General features: G+C 39.9%; 1 protein-coding gene and 1 pseudogene across 5 annotated transcripts in view; one reads left to right on the plus strand and one right to left on the minus strand.

Moving 5' to 3' along the window:
• The first annotated feature begins 1,529 nt into the window (after positions 1-1,529).
• Positions 1,530-16,833, plus strand: part of STARD9 (StAR related lipid transfer domain containing 9) — a 139,214-nt gene continuing 123,910 nt past the window's right edge. For 3 of the 4 annotated variants that reach the window (XM_079127718.1, XM_079127719.1, XM_079127722.1), the window contains exons 1-3: positions 1,530-1,682; positions 5,175-5,244; positions 7,596-7,712. In XM_079127718.1, coding sequence (XP_078983844.1) covers positions 1,636-1,682; positions 5,175-5,244; positions 7,596-7,712 — 234 coding nt within the window. In that variant the 5' untranslated portion in view covers positions 1,530-1,635. Of the gene's footprint in view, positions 1,683-5,174; positions 5,245-7,595; positions 7,713-16,833 lie in introns of those variants that run through there. The other variant, XM_079127720.1, reaches the window with a different exon arrangement.
• On the minus strand, positions 10,337-15,685 carry LOC306654346 (talin rod domain-containing protein 1-like; annotated as a pseudogene). The gene has a single exon. The product of its transcript is annotated as a talin rod domain-containing protein 1-like (transcript).

Consider the following 16,833-nt stretch of genomic DNA (forward strand, 5'->3'; position numbering starts at 1 on the left):
CAAAACAGCAGCCAGAGTAATCCTTAAAAACATAAACCAAATCATTTTGCTTGTTTCCTCCAACATTTCTAATGGTTTCCCAGCTCTTTGAGAATAAATCCAAAGACTACCATGCCCTCATGCTACTTCCATGATTCTCCACCTCTCACTCCATTCTACCTGCCCTGGCTTTCTTCTATGGTCTTAACATTTCAGTCTGTCTCTAAGCTCAGGCCTGTCCCTGTGTCTGCCTTTCTTCTGGATAGTAGCCCAACTCTTTTATATCCTTCATATTTTTCTTAACTGTCACTGTTATTGAAGTCTTCCCTGGTCATATTATCTGAAGTTTCATAGCCCATTCCTACTCCCTATCCTGATTTATTTTTATTCTTAGCTAATCTGATATACATTTTACTTAAATTGGTTTACTTATCATTAGTCTCTCTGTCTCAGCTCCATGAGCTGAGAGGTTTTGCCTATTTTCTTCACTGTTTTGTCCCTAGTGATTAGAACAATGCCTAGGAGCTTACTTAGGATGTATTTGTTAAATAATTGAGTATCTGCATGACTCCCTCTCTTGTATTCTTCAAATCTACTCAAATGTCCCCTTATTAGTGAAGACTTTCCGGAAGATCCTATGCATAATAGCACTTTTCGCCCTTCATATACACAAAGACTATTAGTTTTCTTATTTGTTTTTGCGTACTAGAGATCGAATCCGGTGGGGGCGCTGTACCACTGAGCTACATGCCCAGCCCTTTTCCCTTTTTTTTTTTTTTTTTTTTTTAATTTTGAGACAAGGTCTTTCTAAGTTGATGAGCGAGGCTAGCCTTGAACTTGTGATGTTCTTGCGTCAGCCCCCAGAGTGGCTCGGATTACAGGCGTGGGTCACCGCGCCTGGTTCCCCATCCTGTTTTTTTCACTGTACCTAGCACCATTGGTATGTTATATATTTAGGTATTTGTCTCCTTCTCCTTCCTTGCAGATTCTAATTTCCAATAAGGCAGGGACTTTGTTTTGTTCGTCACTGTATCTGCGCCTTAGATCAGCGCTTGACACTTTGTACCTCTGCAAATTAACTAATTCTGATAAGACAGTACTTCCTCTGCTACTACAAACGCTGCCAAGGTGGCCGTGAGGTTCCGGGACAATGGAGGGAAGCTCAACACTTAAAATTCTCTTCATATACCAAATACTCCTTGCTGGAAAGCGGTTTCTGCCCATTTCTTTTTTGCCACAGCACGGACAGCTCATACCAACACAGTGAACAAAAATACTTAGGTTATAAACGTTTGAACATTAATTAAAATTTAACAGATTTACTTTATGATATAGTATGGACACCAAGTACAAGAACAAAGGCTAGCGCGCAGTGGGGTCCAGTCTGAACTCTGCCGGCACCGCCTGCTAGTTGCGGCGGCTCGCGGGGTGGAACGGGGAGGGGCGGTCGACTGTCCTCCCGCCTGCCTGGCTCAGGATTGGATGAGGCTCAGCCGGCACCGCCCCTCTTGGGCAGTGGCGCGGATTTGGGCGGGGGCGTTGCGGGAGGCGCGTGGGGCGGGTGGGGTCGGCTGGGGCTGGGCTTGGCCCTGGCCCTGGCTAGACTAGGGGTGCATAGACTGGAAGGACCTCCGGGGTTTGTGTCGTGACCGAGGGATGGCGAATGTGCGGGTGGCCGTGAGGGTCAGGCCCCTCAGCAAGCGGTGAGTTTGTGCAGGAGGGGGCGCCTGAGGCATCAGAACTCAGAGGAGCGCGAGGGCCCCATTCCCTCTCAAGGAGATTCTGGCGCGGAGAAATAAGACACAGAGTGACCCAGGGACTCAGGGTCCGGAAGCCGTAAAGGCTTGGCGGGACAGGGCCTCGAGTCGAACTTTCGCGTCGTGATCTGCAGGAGAGCAGTTCCCAGGCGACTTCAGGGAAGCCCCGTGTTGTGTGCGCATTGCTGGCGTCCTGCCAGCCAGGGGTTTCGAGGGACCATGGCTTAAGTCTCGAGGCTCAGGATTGGGCCTTTCTCATTCGATAGATTGTGAAGGATTTGGAGAGGAGTGGGCAGTCTCTCTTCTTGGTGTCCCTGGAATAACCCTTAAGGACTGAGACAAAAGGGTGCGCATGGTTTTCTGCTGCGAGGATGTGGAGAAAAGCAGATTGTAAGGGCTTGAGAGGAAAATAGAGGGCCAGAGAGATTGTGGTTTCAGTTTGCGCTCAACAATTGACCTGATCAAAGAAAACTGAAGTAAAGGAAGTTACTCTAACCCTTTCCTTCCACATCCTCAGCTCCTCAGGAGTGAATCTGATCTTGCAACTTTAAAGCCCTTGAGGCATCCTGTGTCCAGCCACATATTTCCTTCTCTTTTCCACTAATTTTTCACTCAGACCTTTGGGGAGTCAGGTAAGACTTTGCAGAAGAGTTGGTGTTCAAATTGTTTTTTTAAAGATCTTTTAGTTTGCTGACAGGTGGAAAAAGTGCAGAGGGCCCTCTGCTGGAGTAAGAACACCAAATGAAAAGGATTTAGGCTATTAGGAAACAGATTAGTTTTGGTTGAGAGAGGGTTTGCAGGGAGGGAGGTGAGTGATAGGCAGTAAAACTAGCAGAGTGTGGTTGGAAAGCACATATTGGAATTATCTGAGAAGTTTAAAATTTTCGAGGACATAAGATAACTTGATAATTGTACAGAAAAGTAAAGAAAGGCATTGTCTCAGGCTGGGAATATAGCTTAATGATAGAATGGTTGACTATCATGTACAAGGAACCAGATTCAATCTCTAGCACTGCAAAACAAAACAAAAAGAAAGACTGTCTCCCATAACAAAATTTGGTATAATTGGTTAATTACGTTGGTCCTCATATAGAGGTGATTGACTTTGAAGAAAAGTCTTCTAATTGACAGAATAATTAGGAGAGTAATGAGATGCAGGAAAGAGAGAAAAGAGAATAGGAAGAAGGCAAAAGAGGTACTATACAGAAAGAAAAGCAGCAGGTACCTAAACTGCTGTGTTTTGATTGGTAAATGGCTTATGACATCTGCCTTTTGCATAACTAGATGTGGTGACTTATGACTAGGGATTCATAGGTATAGCTGCTATGCTGGAGATCGCCTGTGGCAACTCCTCTTTTTCCAAAACGGTTCTTTTAGGATTCTCAGGATAACAACACTGACCACTCCTAGCAGTAATTTCTTAGTTCTTTAGGAATTACGAATTTAAAATACCATGGATTAGATTAAGAAAGTGGTGTTGAAATTGGATTTGTTATTTATAGCATGATAGAGAATAACATATCTTCATCCAACAAAAGTAGAAAGAAGAGCACAAGAACTTTTATTTACTTTTAGTTCAAGTGAAGTCCCTTGAGAGTAAGTGGTAGAATGCCAAGACTGCTGACCTTCAGTTGTGAGCAGATTGTAGCAGGCTGGAGTTTCAGGACCACAGATTCAGACACAAATACAGAAAAATCCAGTGCAACCCCAAATAAGAACCTAGATGACTCCCCTCTTCCCACAGAGTCCTGCAGAGATTTGCTCCAAGGTATTAACTTCCACTGTTTTCGTCAAGACTGTTCTGCATGTGGGGTGTATGCTGATTGTGTAGTTTGTTCCAACCTTCAAATAAGTCATTGGCACAGATTCAGTTAACAAAGTCATTGTATCTTATGTTTTTCTTGGGAAGAAATTTTGGAGATCATCTGACCCAAGTTTATATTTTTTGTTTTTCCAGATGAGAAAATGGTGGTGTTTAAGGTTTAAAAGCAGATAAAACCAAGATAGATTTACTAAACCACTTTGCTGCTTCCTGAGATTACAGGAAAGTTGTACTTCTTTCTAAAATGCTCCTCTACTCATTAGGACTAGAACCAGCCCTGAATAAAATAATGTAGGAAGTGATTTCGATGTCATTCCCTCTACCACACGGTTGTTTCCCATAATCAGAAATTCTCTTTCTCATTATGAGATCCTACCCCTTTTCAATCTAAAACCATTCAGCATTGAATGGTTCTGTCAGTTCTGTAGACTCTGCAACAATTCACCCTGACCTGTGAAAAATTACTTCTCATACACTATATAACTTTTCTTTTTTTTTCTTTTTAAAATCTATGAAATAGGGAGAGCCACTTCATTTTTTAAATGAAAATTAAATTAAAGAATACATTGAAAATACTTAGAGCGTGGCTCATTTTAAGTGCTAATAAAGTGAAGCTCTATGAGTTTTAGTGACTGTTTTTATTCATCTGGTCCCTGCACTTAGCTGTGTTTTCTTTTTTAAGTTTTTCAAAGGAATAAATATCAAGTGGTAACACTTTGGTTCTGTTCCTCTCTAGAGCAGTGATTACCAGATTATAGTATACATAAAAGCACCTGGCGATCTTGTTATACTGTAAATTTGTTATTCCTGCCCCCCAACCACAAATTTGATTTAACTAGGACTTCTCCTAATCCCCCATAATTTTGATGTAGGCAGCTTATGGACTTATTCAAAACCTTTAACCTTAAGGAATGAACAAGAGTTAGTGTTAGCAGTGTTACCACATAAGTGCAACATAGGAAAATTCTTAAGGATTTTGACTCTCATTCTGCTGTAAGAAGATCTAAGGAAAGGATTTGGGAACTATGTTCTCAGTGTCTCAACAGAGAGGACTTCCACACCTTTTTCATACCTATACTCAAAATCCCAGAGAAGATGAAAGATGTTATATGTGGGGCCAAGAATACTTTCTAAGGTTTCCAAGCCTGATTTCTGAGCTATAGTTAAAAGCTCAGGTTTTGTGGTCAGACAAGTCTGGATTTAAATCCTGGTTCTGCCCGTGCTAGTTGTGTGACCTTCCACAAGTAATGTAATTTCTCTAAGCTTTAGTGTTTCATCTGTGAAAGTGAAAATACATTAAGTTTTATCAGAAGAGTAGAGGATAGGTAGGATGAAGTACAGTATGTCATGCACCTAATATAATACCTTGCACATTCAGGCATGTGCAATAAATGGTGACTATTAACTGTCCTGGAGTTAAACTGTAATGATCTAGGGAAGCATACCATCTACGGGAGTCCTTGATAGGATGCTTAGAGCTTTTTTATGGAGAAAGGCATTTGACTTATAGGGAAAAGTTTTGTTCCCCTAATGCTGATCTGAGCTTCTCTCTTTGTGATTTTTTTTTAAAGCAAAAGTAATGTTTATTCTCATATGGTTTGGGGTCTTGTTTCTAGGGAGACCAAAGAAGGGGGAAGAATTATTGTTGAAGTTAATGACAAAGTGGCAAAGATCAAGAATTTAAAGGTAAGCCTGAAATTGTTTTCCATTTACTTTCCACTGAGGACTTAAAATTGTTACAGAGGATTCTGGGGTGAAAATGTATATATGGATGTATTTAGAGTGAGGAAGGGAGGAGCAGATAAGGAGAATTGTAGGAAGAACCTGGACCAATCATAAAGCAAATTTTAAAATAAGATGAAAAGGGCAGGGAATGTGGGCTACTACAGCCTAGGTTCTATCACATAGCAAATAGAGGTGGGCATGGTGGTGCATGCTTGTAAACCTAGCTACTCAGGAGGCTAAAGCAGGAGAATCACAAGTTTGAGGCCAGCCTGGGCAACTTAGGAAGACCCAGTCTCAAAATTTGAAAAATAAATAAAAAGGACTAGGGATGTAGATCATTGGTGAAGCACTTGCCTGGCATGTGTAAGGTTCTGTATTCAATCCCCAGTACTGGCAGGGTGGGGGGAAATATATATATATATATATATATATATATATATATATATATATATATATTTATTTATACTTATTATATTTATATAACATACACATTATATACATATGTATATGTATATACATATATACATATAATGTGTATGTTATATATACATTATAACACATGCATTATACACATGCATATACATATACACACATATATATTCGGTGCAGCCATTTTGGAAACTGGTAACTGCTTTGCAAATAAACACTGAGGATGTTATGGAGACCATGATTAGCTTAAATCATGCCGGGGCAATCTGTATGTCTCTTTTGCTCATCTGACCATTAGTGAGACTTTGTCTCAAGCCTCTCAACTGTTATCATTGTATTGGAGAGATATTATTAGGGATTTTAGAATGCACCTGATAATGCAGGATTTACTTTTGCCATACTGAGGTCCAAGTAACAGCCTTCAGATCCCAGAAGGGAGTCAGTTACTACCCTGAGTCTTGTTACAGGTTTTCTTTCACAGATCTGACTGAACTTTGAGTCACAATTGGACAGACATGGGAAATTCCCTTCCTCCCCGCTTAGCCACTCCTAGAACTAATTTCCTCCATCCCTTCCAGTGTTTATCAGAGGAGCAAAAAATGGAAGGGTTCTTCCTTTGTGAACTTTGAGGAGTGGAGATTGGGGAAGTTGACCATGTGACTACTGCTGTAGTCAGCTTGCAAGTGGAAGCCAGCATTCCTAAGAGCTGAGGAAGTTGAGTGGCAAGTATGAGGGTTATCTGGATCCCAGGCCTTAGAACCATGCCCACTTCTGTTATTCCTGTGATGTGATCTGTTTCCCTTGTCAGTAGCTCCCTGCTAAAAGAGAATGGGACTGTCAAACTTTCAACGGAGCTCCCTGGAAACAAAGGACCTTTTATTTTATTCTTTGCTGTCTCTTATTTATACCTCTGTTGCCTAATCACTTCAGCTGTTTTGTTCTAAGATCTCATATTTTTGGTTCTTAAGAATAAATCTCAGCCAAACTCAAACTTTAATCTGCCCTCTGAACACCTCCTCTGGCTGCTTATTTCCCTAAGGTCAGTTATACACTAACAATCTCTTACTCATTCTGATAACCTCATTCTTCTGCAGTGTTTTGTTTCGTTTGTTTGTTTTTTAAGTACTGATGATCGCCAGCACTTTTTATTTTCTATTTTGAGACGGGGTCTCACTAAGTTGTCCAGGCTGGCCTCAAACTTGCAGTTCTTTACCTCAGCCTCCCAGGTTTCTGGGATTACAAGTGTACACCAGTGCGCTCAGTGCTGCTTCTGTAGTTTTTGATGGTTAATGCCAGGGTTCTTTCCCTGTTCAGAGTTTGAATTTTAAATATTAACACAAGGTATTTCTGTGAACAATACATTCTCCCCAGTATTCAGTGTTCAGTGCAGTTCCAACTCTGACTTTGCCTTGGGCTGTTGGATTGTTCCTAGCTCTTCTTTCCAACATGGTTTCTAATTTCCTAGGGGTGGGTACCCCAGGAACCTCAGGGAAAGCTCCAGGTTGATGGAATCTGCCAGGTGTAGAAGCTGAACTACTCATGTACTCCTAGTATCCTCTGCAGAAATATATAGAGAGGAAACGATAGTGGTGAAGCTGCCTGGAGAGGGAGAGACTTTTTCTCTTAAGCTGTCCTATGTCTCCTATGGTTGTTGCATATGAAGACAATACATGATGGTTTGATATGTATATTTAGTTCTCTGGGGCTTTATTTATGCCCATTGAGATGGAGATAAAAGTTACTTTCTTCCATTGACAATAGCTTTCATAAACATTCCATGACTAGTCCAGGTCTCTCTAGTTATAGTGTGGAGTAATCAAGTGCCACTGGCCTGTGTCTGATATTATAGTAGAGAAGACAATGGATTCTATGTTTGATTTTAGGTGGATGATCGACCAGACAGCTTTGGAGACTCCCGGGAGAAGGTTGTGGCATTCAACTTTGATTATTGCTACTGGTCAGTCAACCCAGAAGACCCTCAGTATGCATCTCAGGATGTGGTAATGTCATTTGTCACTTTCCTTTCTTTAGTCCCTCTCTTTTAAAATGTTTATTATAAAGATATTTGTCATGGTCCTAATGGCATAATTGCACCAATTGTAAATACTGAAATGGCACTTTAAATTTTAATACATACTGATGGATTTTCAAAAAGAAAAAACTCTAGTACATCAAAAAGCCATTGATGGGCTTGAGTTGCGGCGCAGTGATAGAGTGCTTGCCTAGCATAGATGCTCTCGCTTTGATCCTCAGCACCAATTAAAGCAAATACACAGAAAAACCTTAATGTTTTCAAGTAATAATTTCTATGGTAGTGTTAACAAAAGAAACTTATTTCAAATGCAGAAATCTCATTGTATGTCTCCTCAGTTCTTCATAACTGGATGATAGTAAATTAGCATGGAAGATAATTTGGTCAGAAACTAATGGTGTTTTGGGCTGAGAATGATAGTAAGAGGCATCAGGTCTAGAAGGAACAAAGGAAGTAAGAAAAGAATACTTGATCAGGGCATGAAAACTGGCTGGTATATTTTTAGGCTTAGGCCTCAGCATGATTTAGGTGGGTATTAATTAGCTCAGGGGGTGTTTCTATCCTATGATAAGTAAATGGTGCTCACGTTAAACATGGCCTTGACTTGTTTGTGCAACAGAAGGGCCCGAGAATCCAAGGGGCTAGTGTCTTCTTTGAGCCTTAGGATTATACTTGTGCTCCTAGGCAGAGTGTGAAATGGTGGACTGCTAGTTTTTGAGCCTGCAAGGTATGTAAGAGGCAAATCCTATTGATCTATTATCTGAGAATTGAGAGGACCAGCCAAATCTTTACCAGCTGAGCTGTTACCCACTCTTCCTATGCCTCATAGTCCTTGGATCTCTCAATTTTCTAAGACAGCTGGAAGTCTGGCAGCAGGTCTATAGGATATTTTTGTTTCTGGGAAGATACAGCATGCTATTGCTTTGAGCAGCCGGTCTATGGGACATTTTTGTTTCTGGGAAGATACAACATGCTATTGCTTTGAGCACCATTGAAGGCCTCTCTTCAGTCCCCATTATGATCACCAAGCCTTGCCTCTTTCAATTCTGTGACCACAGACAACAACCATAAGGTTCTGTGTGAAAGTCTATCCCTAAAATTAAAAACAACAGCATTTATTTGGCCTTTCATGGTTTGGTATAATACATATGAAAGAAAAGAACACTATAGGAATATATCCTTATGAAGTACCATTGGTAATAATTTGAGGGGACAACCATTGCCTTTGAATAAAAAGTCAGAGTCTGTTTTCTACTAAGTGTTTATCTTTTGTGAAACTTTTTATACTCATGCCAAGGGAGCAATATTATCAAATTTGAGTTACTCAGGGGAGATAGTACTGATTTTCAGCTAATGCAGACTGCTAAAAGTGACTGGATAGTTCTAAATCATGGAAGTGTAATTGTTCCATTCTTCCCTTCTGTGGGGAGCACATGGAAACAAGACCCTATGTGCACTATTGGTTTTGTTATCTCTTTGAGCCCCTTGTTATAATATGAGTATCTTACCTGTGTATCAATGTGTTTGCTGTAAATACTCAGGAGAAAAGTGAACATTACTTAATCCCTACCAGGTTTTCTCTGTCCTTTAGACTGTGAGGACACTGGCAGGTTCATGCTTGTCTTGTGGCCCTTGATTTTTATTTATTTATTTATTTTGAAAATTATAACATTTAAAAATTTTTTTTGTAAATTATTTAGTTATACGTGACAGTAGAATGCACTTTGACACATCGTACATATATGGAATATAATTTCTCATTCTTCTGGTTGTACATGATGTAGAATCACAACAGTTGTGTAATCATATATGCACGTAGGGTAATAATGTCAGATTCCTTCTACCATCCTTCCTGCCCCCATACCCTTCCCCTCTCTTCACTCCCCTCTACCTAGTCTACAGTTACTCTATTCTTCCCTAACCCTGCCCCCTATTGTGAATTAGCATCTGCACAGTAGAGAAAACATTTGGCCTTTGGTTTTTGGGGATTGGCTTATTTTGCTTAGCATGATATTCTCCATCCATTTACCAGCAAATCCATAATTTCATTCTACTTTAAGGCTAAGTAATACTCCATTTTGTATGAACCACATTTTCTTTATCCATTCATTGGATAAAGGTTGGTTCCATAGTTTAGCTATTGTGAACTGAGCTGCTATCAGCATTGATGTGGTTGTAGTATGCTCATTTTAAGTCTTTTTGGTATAAACTGAGGAGTGGGATAGCTGGGTCAAATGGTGGTTCCATTCCAAGTTTTCTGGGGAATCTCCATACTGCTTTCCATAGTGGTTGCACTAATTTGCAGTCCCATCAGCAACGTATAAGCTTACCTTTTCCCGCGCATCCTTGCCAACATTTACTGTTGCTTGTATTATTGATAATGCCATCTCACTGATTGAAGTGAGATGAAATGGTAGTTTTGATTTGCATTTCTCTAATTGCTAGAGATGTTGAACATTTTTTCATATGTTTTCTGACCATTCATGTTTCTTCTTCTGTGAAGTGCCTTTCAGTTCCTTTGCCCATTTATTAATTGGATTATTTGTTTTTTTTTTTTTTTTTTTTTTTTTGCTGTTACGTTTTTTGAGTTCTTATATATCCTGAAGATTAATGCTCTGAGCTGCATGTGGTAAGGATTTTCTCCTATTCTGTAGGCTCTCTCTTCACATTATTGATTATTCCCTTTGCTGAGAAGAAACTTTTTAGTTTGAATCCATCCCATTTATTCTTGATTTTTCTTCTTGTGCTTTAGGAGTCTTGTTAAGGAAGTCATATCCTAAGCCCACATGGTGAAGATTTGGGCCTACTTTTTCTTCTTTTAGGTGCAGGGTCTCTGTTCTAGTGCCTAAGTCTTTGATCCACTTTGAGTTGAGTTTCATGCAGGGAGAGAGATAGGGGTTTAATTTCATTCTGTTACATGTGGATTTCCAATCTTCCCAGCACCATGTGTTGAATAGGCTGTCTTTTCTCCAGTGAATGTTTTTGGCGCCTTTGTTTAGGATGAGATAGCTGTATTTTTGTGGAATTGTCTCTGTGTCTTCTATCTTATACCATTGGTCTATGTGTCTATTTTGATGCCAATAATGTGTTTTTATTCCTATGGCTCTATAGTATAGTTTAAGTTCTAGTATTGTGATACCTCCTGCTTCACTCTTCTTGTTAAGGATCTGGGTCTCATTTTTCCAAATGAATTTCATGATTACTTTCCCTTAGTTCTATGAAGAATGTCATTAGGATTTTAATTGCAACTGCATTGGATCTGTATAACACTTTTGATAGTGTGGCCATTTTGACAATATTAATTCTGCATATCCAGGAGTATGGAAGGTCTTTCCATCTGCTAAGATCTTCTTCAATTTCTTTCTTTAGTGTTCTGCAGTTTTCATTGTAGAGGTCTTTCACCTCTTTTGTTAGATTGGTTCCCAAGTATATTACCTTTTTTTTAGGTTGTTGTGAATGAGGTAGTTTTCCCAATTTCTCTCTCAGAGGATTCATCACTGTTGTATAGGAATGCGTTTGATTTATGAGTGTTGATTTTATATCCTGCTACTTTGCTGAATTCATTTATTAGTTCTAGAAGTTTTCTGGTGGCATTTTTTGGATCTTCTAAATATAGAATTGTGTTGTTGGCAAATAGTGATAGTTTGAGTTCTTCTTTTCCTATTTGTATCCCTTTAATTTCTTACTCCTGTCTGATTTCTCTGGCTGGAGTTTCAAGGATGGTGTTGAATAGAAGTGGTGAAAGAGGGCATCCTTATCTTGTTTCAGTTTTTAGAGGGAATGCTTTCAATTTTCCCTTTTAGACTGATGTCGTTTTTGTGTTTAGCATATAAAACTTTTACAGTGTTGAGGTATGTTCCTACTATCCCTAGTTTTTCTAGTGTTTTGAGCATGAAGGGGTGCTGTATTTTGTCAAATACTTTTTCTGCATCTATTGAGATGATTATATGATTCTTGTTTTTAAGTCCATTGATGTGATTAATTATGTTTATTGATTTTCATTAATGTTGAACTGACCTTGCATCCCTGGGATGAACCCTACTTGATCGTGGTGCCCTATCTTTTTAATATGTTTTTGTATGCAAGTTGCCAGAATTTTATTGAGAATTTTTGTGCTGTATTCATCATGGATATTGGTCTGAAGTTTTCTTTCTTTGATGTGTCTTTGGTTTTGCCATCAGGGTAATATTAGCCTCAAAGAATGAGTTTGGAAGGGTTCCCTCCTTTTCTATTTCATGGAATACTTTGAGGAGTATTGGTATTAATTCTTCTTTGAAGGTCTTGTAGAAGTTGGCTGAGAATCTGTCCGGTCTGGTCCTGGGCTTTTCCTTTCTTTCTTTCTTTTTTTTTTTTAATTAAAATCTTTTTTATTTTTATAGACTGCATTTTGATTTATTATACACATATGGGGTACAAATTTTCATTTCTATGGTTGTACACAATGTAGATTCACACCATTCACATAATCACATATATACATAGGGTAATACTGTCTGTCACATTCTACTATCTTTCCTTCCCCCACATCCTCCCACCCCATTTTCCTCTGTACCATCCAAAGTTCCTCCATTCTTTTACTACCCCCGCCACCCCCATTAAGTATCATGATCCCCTTATCAGAGAAAACATTTGGCCTTTGGTTTTTTGGGCTTGGCCCATTTCACTTAGCATGATATTCTCCAACTCCATGCATTCACCAACAAATGCCAAAATTTTATTCTTCTTTATGGCTGAGAAATATTCCATTTTGTATATCTACCACATTTTCTTTATCCATTCATCAATTGAAGAAGTCTAGGTTGGTTCCATAATCCAGTTATTGTGAATTGGGCAGCTATGAATATTGATGTGGCTGCATCACTGTAGAATGCTGATTTTAAGTCCATTGGGTATAAACCGAGGAGAGGGATAGCTGGGTCAAATGGTGGGTCCATTCCAAGTTTTCTGAGGAATCTCCATACTGCTTTCCAGAGTGGCTGCTCCAATTTGCAACTCCACCAGCAATGTATGAGTATGCCTTTTTCCCCACATCCACGCCAACACTTAATATTACTTGCGTTCTTGATCATAGCCATTCTAATTGGAGTTAGATGAAATCTCAGGGTGGTTTTAATTTGCATTTCTCTAATTACTAGAGATGATGAGCACTTTTTTCATATATTTGTTGATCACCTGTATATCTTCTTCTGAGAAGGGTCTGCCCATTTCCTTAGTCCATTTATTGATTGGGTTCTTTGTATTTTTGGTGTAAAGTTTTTTAAGTTCTTTATAAACTTTGGAGATGAGTGCTCTGTCTGAAGTATATGTGGAAAAGATTTTCTCCCACTCTGTAGGCTCTCTTCACATTATTGATTGTTTCCTTTGCTGAGAAAAAGCTTTTTAGTTTGACTCTATTGCATTTATTGATTCTTGCATTTATTTCTTGTGCTATGGGAGCCTTGTCAAGGAAGTCTGGTCCTAAGTCAACATGATGGAGATTCGGGCCTACTTTTTCTTCTATTTGGTGAAGGGTCTTGGGCCTAATTCCTAGATCCTGATCCATTTTGAGTTGAGTTTTGTATAGGATGAGAGATAGGGGTTTAACTTCATTTTACTGCATATGGATTTCCAATTTTGCTAGCACCGTTTGTTGAAGAGGCTGTCTTTTCTCCATTGTATATTTTTAGCACCTTTGTCTAGTATGAGATAACTGTACTTCTGTGGGTATGTCTCTGTGTCTTCTATCCTGTACTATTGGTCTACCTGTCTATTTTGGTGCCAATACCATGCCGTTTTTTGTTACTGTTGCTCTATAGTAGAGTCCTGGGCTTTTCTTGATTGGTAGGCTTTTGATGGCTTTTCTGTTTCATTATTTGTAATCCATCTGTTTAAATTGTGTTTGTCCTCTGATTCAGTTTGCATAGTTTGTATGTCTCTATAAATTAGTCGATGTCTTCAAGATTTGCTATTTTATTGGAGTATAAATTTTAAAGTAGTTTGTAATTATCTTCTGTATTTCAGTAGTCTCCATTGTTATATTTCCTTTTCCATCATGTATTTTAGTAATTTGAGTTATCTTTTTCTCTTCATTAGCATAGCTAGGAGTTTATCAGTTTTATTTATTTTTTCAAAGAATCAACTTTTTGTTTTGTCAATAGAAACATAGCATTTTAATAGATGAAATAAATACACCAGTACATGCAGTGTAATAACAACATTGGAGGAAAAAAATCACTGTATGATGTAAATTAAAAATAAAACATGGTCACAGTAGCTTTCTCCCCATTTGCAAATCACATGGCAAGATCATACTCTTTCCACACCAAGTGTACTCCTAATTCAACATGACTGCTAAAATAAAAACAACATATAAAAAAAAAAGTACTACGTCATGTCTAAGGAGTGAAAACTGAGGTAACCTTTCTTTTAATTAAAATAAAAAAGAAGAAATTAATCCATGACCTTCTTCCTGCCCAATTAATAATAAAATTCAGTTGAGGGACAGGGATATGGTAAAACCACAGCCTGCAGATTACCCATTTTCCATTCCCTACGCCTTGTGAACTGCTTGACACCTGAGCTCTGATGCATGTGAGTTGTGTGCATGACCCTGACTTCTGGAAGATTCTTCCTGGGCATTTAACATGGGGAAGGAGTCACCTATGATTTCTTTGGTATAAATGGAGAGGAAAAGAGAATGTATCTTCCTTTATCCTGCAAGTGGCAGAAGGGGTATGAGATGTGGAGTTGCTAATTCACAAAATTGGAATTCATTGGTGGTCAAGTACTGGTGAAGATCTCTCAAAGTCTGAGATAGCAGGGTGCAGCTTTCAGACATGATACAGGCTGAGTTCCTCAGCCTCTTCCTATGGTCTGACATCTTGGTGCCCCAGTCTGGGTGCTGCACCAGATCCCTGAGGATTTTTGGGTCAGAAGCACGCAGGCTGACACCATGGTCATGGCACCACCCAGGATGATGGTCTGCACTACCTTCCTTTCAGCACACACAGCTGCCAGGTGACCCAGGAATTGCACAGCTTGGTGGCCATGCCCACCAGCGCACTCACAGCCTGCACCAGGGACCTGCTAAAGAGCATGCAGTGGCTGCTGGCCAGTTCACTGGGTGCCACCTTCACCTCGCATAGGCAAACCAGCACCGTCGCACTTGTGCTATTGCACTAGATGCCCAGCTTGAGTTGCTCGTGCCAAAAGCGGTCCTGTGACACAAGCCCTGCGACACCTCCAGCAGCAACTGTGGAGTCATATTGGCCTGTGAGGGGCTTGTAGTACCTGTGATAGCATGTCATGAGGTAGGGGTCCACCAGGCCTTGCTGCGCAGGTTGAGCACCAGATGTGGCCACTGCAGCCAGATAGGTGGTGTGGGCTGAGCCCTCTGTCAGTGACACCACCAGATCACCCAGCTCCACTAGACTGTCCCTGGCCTCTGCAAAGTGGCCCCTGTTAAGCTGGCTCTGCATGTTGTGGGTGAGGATGGAGAGCCTCTTGGTACACATGATGATGATGTCCTGGCTGTGTTCAAAGGACTTTGTGCCAGCATAAGAGCACCAGCTGAGCCTTTCTGAGCAACAGAAGCAGATCGGCCACAAGCTGCATCTTGCCCTTGACACCAGTCTCTTCCACGACTGAGCTGACCCCATGTACCATGCTCACAGCAGCCAGAGAAGCCACCTTACTAGTGACTTCCCAGCACTGCCCCTAGCCATTGTGCCTTGGGAGCACTGGCCTGCAGCTGGGGACCCCACTACCACCACCACTGCTGTTGTGGCCCTTGATTTTTATCCCAGCACTCAATGTGGGTAAGATATCTAGTTACTGATATTTGTAACTTTTCCATTGGAATCTTCCAAGAAGAACCAGGAAAGGAACTGATTCTCAGTAAGAGAGGATACAATTCCTACATCAGTCCACCATAGTGACTGTATTTGTGGCAAAGAAAATAGTGGTCTAGGGGCTGGGGATATAGCTCAGTTGGTAGAGTGCTTGCCTTGCAAGCACAAGGCCCTGAGTTCAATCCCCAGCACTGCAAAAAAAAAAAAAAAAAAAAATAGTGGTCCGTTAGCAGAAAATAACATTCCGATAGCTGTTTCAGAGCTCCCTGGCCATAGTATACCTATGGTCAGTAATGTACATACATAAGAATAATAAGCTATTTTATATAAAATGTGATAAATCAGTAATCTTGGAGCAGGTATATATGTGTTAAAACGAAACTTATGTATGTATATTAGTATCAGTAAGCTTGGCTATGGATTTTGTGTGAGGCTTAATTTACATTTACATGGTTTAATTGTATAAGTATCTAGTGGAAGCCCAAAAGACCATGGAGGAGAGGAATTCCTAAATGATTCTTCCCTTGCCCGATTTGAAAGTTAATGGAAAGATCAAATGGAATCCAGACAGGAAGCCTGTGCAGAGAGATAAAACCTGTGTCTCCTGAGGTTTATTCTGGCTTATTTATTAATTATCTGAGTCTCTCACTGGTCCCCAAACCACACCCAGCTGGAGATATAGGAGAGAGAAGGAAGGGAACTTCTGTCAAAGGCTGGAGTAGGGCCAGAAGTGCTAGAATGGTGGCAGGACTCATAGCCTCATGATTCACTCAAGAGTCCTCATTGCTTTAACACAGAAATCAGAGCCCCGAGTTAATCCTAATTACTATGGCTTTAAAACCATGAGGGGTAAAAGAGGCAGAATGTCATAAAGTCACAGGACTTGGGAGGAAAGAATTTAGATGTTATTTATCTCATCCTCTCTCCAGGATTTGTGATCACATTTGGTGATGAGAATCATTGAAGTATAATTTATATGCAGTAAAATTCACCTTTTTAGTGTACAGTATACAACTATGAATTTTAATAAACACGAGTATGTAACCTGTATGTTAAACAATCAGTATGTTAAACAATCCGTCATCCCAGAAATTCCTTCATGCCTCTTTGTAGTCTTATCTTTCCTGTCCCCAGCCCCTGTCAACTATTGATTTTTTTCCTGACTACAGTTTTGTCTCTTCCAGAGTACCATGTAAATGAACTCATGTAGTATATAGTTATTTGAGTTAGGCTTCTTTCACTTAGCATGATGTATTTGAG

Source organism: Sciurus vulgaris (genome assembly GCF_902686455.1).
Source record: "Sciurus vulgaris genome assembly, chromosome: 2".
Taxonomy (NCBI): domain Eukaryota; kingdom Metazoa; phylum Chordata; class Mammalia; order Rodentia; family Sciuridae; genus Sciurus; species Sciurus vulgaris.